At 39.7% G+C, this 10,483-nt stretch overlaps 1 protein-coding gene across 3 annotated transcripts; it reads left to right on the forward strand.

The window, feature by feature from the left end:
* Positions 1–477: 477 nt before the first annotated feature.
* On the forward strand, positions 478–10,481 carry lypla2 (lysophospholipase 2). 3 transcript variants are annotated; one of them, XM_055055338.1, is made up of 10 exons: positions 478–539; positions 3,834–3,926; positions 4,792–4,823; positions 5,799–5,864; positions 5,933–5,980; positions 6,142–6,212; positions 6,637–6,705; positions 6,798–6,904; positions 6,987–7,157; positions 7,981–10,481. In XM_055055338.1, exons 2-10 carry the CDS (start codon positions 3,849–3,851, stop codon positions 8,029–8,031), a joined length of 693 nt encoding a protein of 230 aa, XP_054911313.1. In that variant the 5' UTR covers positions 478–539; positions 3,834–3,848; the 3' UTR covers positions 8,032–10,481. The 3 variants fall into 3 exon arrangements, with proteins under 3 accessions (XP_054911313.1, XP_054911312.1, XP_054911314.1); XM_055055337.1 differs by lacking the exon at positions 478–539 and having other exon boundaries at positions 2,815–3,926; positions 6,637–6,710; positions 6,803–6,904; XM_055055339.1 differs by lacking the exons at positions 478–539; positions 3,834–3,926 and adding an exon at positions 4,008–4,228.
* The last annotated feature ends 2 nt before the right edge of the window (positions 10,482–10,483 follow it).

Genomic DNA, 10,483 nt, shown 5'->3' on the forward strand with positions numbered 1-10,483 from the left:
AAAACAAGTGAAGTAGAAATTTAGATTTATTTTCTCAGACATCTCTTAACTTCACTCCGTGACTTCACTGTTGAAAATTGGTGGGAGAGTTCTTTCAAAATAAAACCCCTAAAAGTAAATAGTTTGTAAGATTTGTACAATTTTCTGAAGTTCTTGCTCAAAAGAAAATATTCTAGTTTCAAATAAAAACACAAAATGAACACCGCCGAGCCAGACCGTTTATTAAATAGATTTATTACACAGACTCAAAGTCCAAATTTACATAAAAAACGATAAAAGAATAGAAAGTATGTAAAAAAAAAAAAGGCAACTATTATTTAGTTATTTATTTAACTTATAGTTAAAAATGAAGTAAAAGAATAAATCTGTTTATTTAGCTAATTTTAAAAAATATATTTAGTTTATTTTGAAATGAAGCATTAAAACCATTAAAGAGGTGGGCTGTGGTTTGTGTGTGACGTCACTTCCTGGTCCCGCCTCCTCTCGCAGTGCGCAGAGTACCGGAAGTTCCGCCCCGTCGTGAACTGGGACAGCAAGCGGTGAGTGTGTGGATCTGAGTGGGCTAATGGGCCGCGGATGTGTTTTTAAAGGCTTTATTCTGGTTCGAAACGAACCTTACGAGATATTTGATAGTTTAAGGGGTATTCTGTGCTGCTGGTCATAAAATAGGTCAGAAATGAAATCTGGTTCCGGTCCTGGGGACGGAGGGGAGGGTCGAAGAAGGCACCGGCAGAGGACAATACACTCGATATTGTGTGTGTATGTGTGCAGTGGATCTTCCTCTGGCTAACCCGGTGTAGCAGTGTGTGTGTGCGGCAGATAAAGCGGGAATAATGCCCGCAGTGGGGCTGGGAGTCGCTCCGGGTGGATTTTGGGGGCAGTTGGGGCTTTGTGTTCCACCTCCACCGAGAATTAAGCCGAGCTGCGGCTATTCAGTGTTCCTGAATGGCCGCTTCCTCCTTCGATGCTAACTCATTCAAATCAGATGAAAATCACCTTTAACTCGCTCCTGGTGAAGCCAGGGGACCCAGCAGCCGCTCGAGGGGCCCCGGAGCCGCAGCAGCAGCTGGATGGGGGAACCTGCCGCTGGGTGCCGCATATCGATGGCCCTGCTGCTGATCTGGGATCAGTGTTTGACTGCAGCACCTCTGCTGTGTTTTTCTGTTCAGTGTAATTGAAGTCACGCAGGAAGGAGAAACCTCGTGGTTTTCTGATCTCTGCTGCGTTTATTGGATTAAATCAGATCAGTGAGAATAATTAACACATTTAGAGATAAAGTAAAACCAATGAAAACAATAATGAATGAACATCTTCTACATAATTCTACATCATTTCCTGTTGATGTGTTTTAGATCCAGTTCTCCAGACTCGTTTTCTTCTTAATTTGGTTCATGTATCCTCCATTTAGATTAATATCTTACATATTTTTTGCACTTTTACTTAAATAACCTACTACTTCACTACAAGCTTCAGTCCGACTCTCACTCAGAGTTGGACAGATTTCCTGGTTCGTGTTGGAAATGGTCTCTGGTCGATAAGCGGCTGACTTCTTTCTCTCTTGTTAACCCAGAAATAAACTCAACACTCTGTTTTTATCTGGTTGTTCTGGATGATGCTGTAGTTTCACTCAGTGTTACTCTTCAGTCCAGAAAACTACATTTTTATGTTAACAATTTTAATTTGATAAGAGAATAAAATTATGTGGGTTTTCAAATAGGTCCATTACCTAAATATTATGAATATCCATTTTCTTCCATTAATTATTTTCTTTCTTTCTCCCTTTCTTTTGCTCTTCCACTCTTTCTTCCTGTCTTTTTTCTTTTGTTCTTTCTTTCTCTCATTCTTTCTTTCACTCTTTCCATCTGACTTTTGCTCTGTCCTTTCATTCTTTTCTTTTTTGCTTTTTCCTTCTTCCTCTTTAGTTCTTTTTTCTACCCTCTTGTCTCATTTGTTCTTCCTTGTCTCCTTTCCTTACTTTTTGTTGCATTATTTGCTCATTTCTTCCTCCCTTCCAGTTTTTGCTTTTTGCCAAATACTTATCATTCAACACTTGTGGAAATCTTTGCAGTACATTGATAGTGAAGTTTAGTAATTTGTATTTTAAAATGATGAACATGAAAGACTGAATAATATCAGTGAAAAAATGTGTAATTTTGGAGGGAGAAATTGCGTGGAAACGCTGTTTACACTCAGATGAAAACATGAAAAACATCTGTTTAGTTTATGAATCGATCCACATATTATTTGTAGTTATCTCTGGGATTTTTATGAAATATAGATGATATTTAAAAACAGATCCGCCTTTCAGCGAGAGGATGATAAAAACCTGTCAACTGAAACATGAAGCACTTAATGGAGCAAACAGAAAGTAAATCAGATCCGGTCGGTTTGAGAGTCTGAATCCCAGCAGATGCTGAAGCTATTTTTACCCAGCATCCTCCTCCAGAAGCTCAGAGCGATCCGATGTTTCTTAGAGAAATCCCACACAGCGACGACAGACGCCACGAATCTGCTGATCAGCACAGCTCGCGCTAACGACCTCAGACTTTCACAGCCATTTCATTCTTCCTCTGTCACTCAATTCTATTTGTTTTTATTCAGTCGGAGTCTCAGACCAGAACTCTGCCTCCGTTTAAATCCTAAACAGCCAAACTTTCTGCTGTTTAAATCAGACTGGATTTGTTCACCGAAGCTTAAATGTGATGCCTTTTTAATAATCTCAAATGTAAAAACAGGTTGATGAAATATTAAGTAGATGTAGTTTAAGTCAGGTGAGATTAAAATGAAATATTTTATCCAGTTTTGACACATTTTTAATTAAATTCAGCTTAAAATATTTAAACTCTAATTTTGAAATATTGTTTATTTTCCCACAATGGGGAAATTTAGATGCAACAGTAGCATAAAGTATGAAGGTCCACATAAAACTTAAGTGTTAAAACATATTAAAAACTGGATTTACATTAATATACTGTAATAATTGGGTTGCAATAACATCCCCAGATCAAGTGATTTGAGAATCTAAGCCATTTGATTTTTCCTCTTTCTTTCTTTTTCCTTTTATTGCTCATCTATTACTCATTTATCCAGTCACATGTTTCCAGTTCTGCTTTAGAGCAGCCATGGAATTTCAACAGTGAAAGGTTGAACATTAAGCTTGGCGTTTGGAACATTCCTTCGTCTCCCATCGTCTGTTTACTGATGAGGCAGCGCGCCATCCGACCTTCCTGTTTTCCTTCCTTCCTGTCCTCACATCGTCCTAGAGCTTTTACCGTAAAACATCCTGGTCGCTCAGACGTCCAAGCACTTCCTAACTGCTGAAACCTTCTTGTTTTGTCGCGTTTCAAAGGCAAAAATAAACATAAATCAAATTATCATGTATTAAGTAAAACATTTTTTATATTCAGCCCCTTTTACATGAATCCTCCTAAATAAATTTAATCTAAAAAATGCAGTCCTGTAATTTGAGCTTTTGTATTAAATAAAGCTCTTCTGAAGATAAACGAGGTTAGTTGTTTCCCCATCTGATACATGGTGGTGGTGTCATCATGCTGTGGGGATAGATTGGACTCTATCATGTGGTAAGGGCAAATTTATCGCCAGTTGGCTGGACAAAATTTGTACATTTAATTATAAAAAAAATTCTTTAAAAGACCAATCCCCTCTAGAGACACAAAGGGCAACAAGATGGAAATAAACATTGATTATTAATATTAGCCCAGTTTCACTTTTTAGAAAACGATGCTAATGCCGATATATCATGACGATTCCTGATGTTTCACGTATCGCCACTGTGTGACCCGCAGGCTGCTGATCTTTGTGTGTGATTACAGCACCCCCTACAGTGTATGTGTGGCAACAACATGTCTGTGCCGCTGCTCGCCGATGCTGTGACGGTGTCCGGGACACAGAAGGAGACCGCGGCGGTGAGTCCTCAGCTCTGCTTCACTCAGCATTTTCTGCTGGTCTGGCAAGTACAGACACCCAGGAGCAGCTGGAAGCTCCGATAAATCAACTGACAGATTTTCTCCATCGTTGTTACTGAATTGGACATCACGTGACTATCGTTCGCCACGCATGCGCCTTGTTATGCTATAGATGGAGACTATCCGGCGGAGAGAAAATTATATAATCACACAAATAATCTGAAAAAGAGGCGCCATGTTTCACTGTAAATATTCACCACGGCGGCAGCTGGATGCCAAGAACCAAGAGTCGCATTTCGCTGGTTAGTAAAAGGTTTTAATTAAGAATGTGGAGAAAGTGGAAAGTAGGTCAGTCATGCTAGCTTAACGCCGACAGCCGTAGCATGAACATGATCTGCGCATGTCTTCTGACAGGTAAAACGCAGACCAGGTGTTTAATCAGCCGCCGCTCACGTTCATTCAGCTGGAAAGCAGAACAGTAACGGACTGGATGCTCAGTTTTATGTTCATTGTTTTGTGTGGGGGAGATATTTGTGAGTTTTTAGGCCTTGGTGTTCCGATTACATTTGAACGTTGTTCTGCTGGTGGCGGTGCTGTTGTCATGCAGTTGCCAGGGCAACGGCTCCAGGTGTAGCGCAGAGAGCGACCTGTTTTTTAAAAAATGTTATTTTCCCTTTGTTGTGCCATAATTTCTATAAGTTTAATAAGCGACAAAAACTGGACGACTCCTGATTCATGATTGTTATAAACATGGCGATATTGATGAACATGGTTCAATGCATGTCCAATCCAGTGTTGATGGTTTTATCTGCTGGGTTAAAAGGTTACAGTTTGGGATTCAGGATGTTTTCTGTCTGTGCTGCAGGTGATCTTCCTTCATGGATTAGGAGACACAGGGTGAGCACTTCACATTTTATTCTCTCATGAATTTCCTTTCAACCTGACCATTTTAAGTCCCTTAAAATGGTCATTTTAAGGGACTTAAAATGGTCAGGCTGTGGCTGTGAAACCACTGCGGGTGGCAGCACCTTGAAGTAACTGTTACAAAAATAAGATATTTTTGAATTTGAATATATCTCTTTAATTTTTGCTGATTGGTAAAGTAATTTAAAGACAGACTCACTCACCAGATCATTTCTGCTTCAATAACTTACAGTTAACACTGTTGAAGCTTTGCAACTGTGTTGCAGTAACTTTCAGAGAAAAATCTGTATCGGCCAAAATTAGAATCAGCAATCAGTTTGTTCCTTTTTTCTGTATTTAATATAATTACTGGGATCTCGTGCACCACATTTAGAGCATGTTTTAAGTAATTGTATTAAAAAAAAACAAGGCCTTTTACCAAAAATTGCAAAATATCCAATTAGTTTTTTGTGACTCTTTAATGCTTCTTTTTTATTAAAATTAAAATTAGCTGGAATTTATGAATAGGAAGAAAAGCAAATTATTTATTTATTAATTGGGCTATTTGATGGAGACAAACACACAGCCGTCCCAGGCCTGCATCACGGTACTTATTATAAAATTTGCAGCACTTGTCTTTAATGAGTTTTACTAAAAACTTTCCAAAAACTTATCAAGAAGTGGAACTGTAATAATGTAAAACAATATTAACAACATATCAGATAGCAAAGCAAATAAAAACATGACAATAAAAAAGAAACATTCATTAAATATTATCTAAGGTACTTTGAGTATCATTTTCATCTCCTGACTGTAGCTTCGAGTCAATTTGTCTAAAATGTATTCAGTGTTTTCATTAGTCAGACCTCTGTACAAATTTACAAAACTGCAAAAATCCTTTACCTTTTTTATGAACCAGGTTTGTTTGTTGTTAGATTTATTTTTTATCTGCTTCCTGTTTTCCATCAGGCACGGCTGGGCCGACTCTCTGACGGGGATCCGGCTGCCTCACGTTAAGTTTATCTGCCCTCACGCGTAAGTCTGCTGCCGTTTATCTCACCTGAGCTGCTGTTCTGCCCCCTGACGCCTTTTTCCCCCCGCAGGCCTAAAATCCCTGTCACTCTCAACATGAGGTCCCTGATGCCTGCATGGTGAGTAGCGCTGATGAACGCCACCGCCTCTCAGCTCAAAACTGGCTGCCTTTGTTTCCCTGGAAACCACAATAGGCTCCCATGTTGCCTTTGACAATAGTGCGATTGTGAGTATTGATCTCTTGTTGTGTTTTTTTTTTTCTCCGCTTTTGTGTGTGCAGGTTCGACCTCATGGGCTTGAGCCCCGACGCTCCAGAGGACGAAGCCGGAATCAAAAAGGCTGCAGAAAACAGTGAGTTTGAAACAAAACAGCCACATTCACCGCTGAAGCCAGCCTGAAATAGCTTGCAAAGTGGCACTTTCTGTCACGCATCTGATTGGTCGACTGCAGCAGTGGAAAGAAGATTACCTCACCACAACACTGCAGCAATCATAATATTAATAATGAAGAGATGGGCTGAATTATCTCGGAGTCCAGGCTGGTGTTGATGGAGACAGTTTGTTGTGCAGAACTTGTTGAAATGAGCAGCTTTCCTTAAATGACAGACGGTGTTTTAGAAATGGGTCAGAAACCTTGTTTGTTGATTTAAAGATAGAGTATTATGTGTTTTTCAGGCAGATTTTTTTCTTGTATTATCTCATCTTTATTCTGATATTATTTTGACTAGTTCTCCTTCATTTCTTCCGTCATTGAATGGTTTTATTTCTGTCTCCAGTTAAGGCCATAATCGAACACGAGGCCAGAAACGGGATTCCTCCTCACCGTATAATCATCGGTGGATTCTCTCAGGTCAGATTGCGGCTCACGTTGATCCTGTGTTTGTTCTTAATTCAGACCTGTCATGATAAACGTTTTGCTGTCATTCCTCCTCCCCACCTCAGGGTGGCGCTTTGTCCTTGTACACCGCTCTGACCTGCCAGCACCAGCTGGCCGGCGTGGTGGCCCTCAGCTGCTGGCTCCCTCTTCACAAGAGTTTCCCTTCGGTACGTCGTGGAGCCGACCCGTCATGTTCTGCGCTGGTTCTGTTGCTCAGGTAGAACCACTGTGGGTCTTCTGTTTCCGCAGGCGTCAAGTGGCCACAAGAACATCCCAATCCTGCAGTGCCATGGAGAGATTGACATGATGGTGCCTGTGCAGTTCGGCGCCATGACGGCAGAGAAGCTCAAACACATAGTTAACCCTCAGATGGTCACCTTTAAAGCCTACCCAGGCGTTCAGCACTCCTCCTGTAACGAGGTACGTCTGCATCTTATTGCAGTCTGGGGACGCACCTCTGATACCAATATCTAAGATTTAACATCAGCTCATCCGATACCTGTCTGTGTTTATTTTAAACACAAACATAAATGCACTGAATTACAGTTTGATAACTCTGCAGTAGTACAGCACATTGAAATACACCAAAGGCTTCACGAGCTGCTCAAACCTGGAAAAACAACTTTAATTTGTTCAGTCAGTTAAATTAGGAGAAAACAGTCAATGTAAAATAAATAATAAGTTAGATTGACTAACTTAGTCAAACATGTAAAAATAAACAACAAACCTTTTCTCAAATGGTTCAGAAAGTTCCATCAGGAATTCTAAATATAAGGTCAATAAATAATAAAGCAATACTTGGCTCAGGGCAGAAAGCATAGAAATAGGCTGAATAGATCTTCCCTTATGGATCAAACTCATTGTCACTGAAACTTGATCTAGAATTTTCTTCAATATCGTTGCCGATACAGATATTGATATCAGATCGGTGGATCTCTCATCTGGTCGTCACCATCAGGAAGGTCATTCTAATGTTGCCGTTTTAATGACTTTGGTGCGATCATGAATTTTAAAGCTGTATATTAGTCAAATATTTTTGAATTTGAATTGAACTTGAGCTCTCAGTTCTTGTTTTTATGAGTCTTTGTAGACGTTTGTTTTGTGATCTTTCCTCTCTGAAAAAACGGAGAACAAAAACATTCGTGTTGTTCCTGCTGGTGATGATCGGATGAACATAGAAGCTTTTACTTGTCTGAGATTATTATTTATTAATTGATTATTAATCTGTTCTGATCTCTTTTAGGAAATGTTGGCTGTAAGGGAATTTATTGAGAAGTATTTGCCCCAGATTTGACCTCACCTCATTCCAACTGTGATGCCCTCCGAGACACTGACCTCTGACCCCTGATCTGCTCTCCTGCAGGAAACAGCCATGAGAACCCCCGACCCCTCACACACACACACACACACACACACACACACACACACACACACACACACACACACACACACACACACACACACACACATTTAACAGGTAATTTAATCCGCAGAGCTGAACAGTGCTCTTCATGCAGTCCAACTTGTCGAGTTTCGGCGTTCGGAGGGAGAAACTCTCGCTGCACATTCCCCCTTTTTTTAATTTAAATCCTCCATCTGTTGCCTCTCTTCTTTTCCTTTTTTTTTTCTTTTTTACCTCATCTTGTTTTCTTGTATCAGTCATCGCCTCACTGCCACACTTCCTTTTAAGTTACTGGAAAACCAGCGATGAGCCCTGAGTCGCATCATCCGACCTGCTGGGGGCGCTGTCAGACTGGTCGGATGTTTACGAACAACTATTGCTTCTCCACCTTTAGCATTAGCTGCAGCATTAGCTACAGGTTTTATAGGAAGTGAAAGGAAGTAGAATCTGTTTCAGACATTTTGTTTAGACATTCTGACAGCCTTTATAAACGAGTGAAGCTGTTTGCATTGAGAAAACAAATTTTTATTTAAAAATGTGTAAAATCAGATCACTGATGAAAACCATTTCAGATATGAAATATGCAGCAATGTAGGTCACATTACCACATCAAATCTGCAGTATTTGTTTGTAGCTCCTAAATTTGTTCAATTTGAATACCTGGAACGTTGCAGCAAGCAGCGCACTTATGACCCTGACTGTCTCCTTTGAGTTTGAGCAGAAACAGCAGTTTGGAATGAAAAACTTAAACTCCTTCTTAATTTATTTTCATTTAATAGCAAGAAACGCTGCAAGTTTCTGAAAAGGATTCTTAATGTGATCACAAATCAGCAAATGTGAGATATTGGCTTCCAGTTGAGAAATAATGAAAATAGTTATGAATGAAATAAAATAAATTGAAAATACCAGAAAATGATGGATGAAATAACATATTAATTCTTGTTTTTGGGACCAAACAGAACGGTCTGTTTGACCCACCCAGCAGAATATTTTTTCATTCTGTTCATAAATAACTGCAGGAAAATGTGATTAACTGACTAATAAAGACTACATACCAGAGGTTTGATAAGTGGTCACTATCTGTCCTGTCTGATAACAGTCAGCTGAGCCAAATGGGCGTGATGATCAAAACAAGACCTAATTTCAGCGATCTTCTGACCTTTAATGTCTTTTATCCTTTTTGGAAATACTTCTCTGCAAAACAAAAGCATAAGTCATAGTTTAAATTGATTATTTGGAAGTGGTTTGTTTACAGGCTAGAAAGGATCAAAATGTTAACGTGTTAGTGTGGATTAATCTGTATCATTTGACCTCTGACCCGTTAGCGTTTCGCCAGGCGTGAATATTCTCGTCCTGCGTTGTTCCCGTTAATCATGTCCTAAAAGGCCTTTTATAACGAAGTTCCTCTGTGTCCAACTCGGTTACTGGGAGAGCTGGTTTTCCACCATTGCATCCATTCCACATTCTGCAGCTTGTCCGGGTCTTTTTATGGAAACACGCACACAGAGTCCCTGGAACTGATGCTTTTCCTATTTTTAAATGTGAGAAAATGAAATGACTTGTGTAAAACGTAATCCAAGTGAAATAAAGCAAATGAAAGACTGTTCCTGCCAGCCTGTTTCTTTCAGAGCTGTAAAACATTTGTGTTGATTCGGTGTCAAACTTTGATTTTTCCAAAAATCACAGAGAACGGGAACATGAGACCCGCACAGACTGCACATCACCACTCGTTTCACTGCACCTGCTTTCATCCCCATTTATGTTGGAGCAGCTTTTATCCTCCCTCCTCATATCCATCCATGATGCCAAGGAGTTCCAGAGTCCAGACCTTTTAATCCCAGAGAAAATCCAGAAATTCTTCTTGTTCCTCCTGCTGTAACCTGTTAACAGAGCGACAGATTAAAGATCTCAACTTAAACTCCAGTTAAGGTTTTTAGAATTGGCCTGAAGCGCATTAATTTCTGTGCAGAGGAACAGTTTAGTTTTTAGCTTCTTCTGTATTGGTAACGTCTTCTGATCTGAAAGACGTCAGTTTTGATTGTTCACCAGTGAATGAATGTTTCTTGTGTCCTTTACTGTTTTCATATTTCTGTCTGTCTTTGATCCCAGCCGAGTTTTTGGATTTCTTTTTTTGTAATCATCTTGTTTTATTATGTCTTTTCTTTTTCCCCATTTGATTGTCTTGTTAATGTTGTGGATCTTTTTCATCCTCTTTTTGTCTGATGACGATGATGAGCGTTAAGAAGACATGTTGAGGTGAGACTGATGTCTCTGCTCATTTTGTTCCCTAAACAGCTTTCTGCGGAATAAATGATCCAAAAAAATAAATAACAGACAATGTATG

Source organism: Poeciliopsis prolifica, unplaced genomic scaffold (genome assembly GCF_027474105.1).
Source record: "Poeciliopsis prolifica strain line A6 unplaced genomic scaffold, Auburn_PproV2 SCAFFOLD041, whole genome shotgun sequence".
NCBI lineage: Eukaryota > Metazoa > Chordata > Actinopteri > Cyprinodontiformes > Poeciliidae > Poeciliopsis > Poeciliopsis prolifica.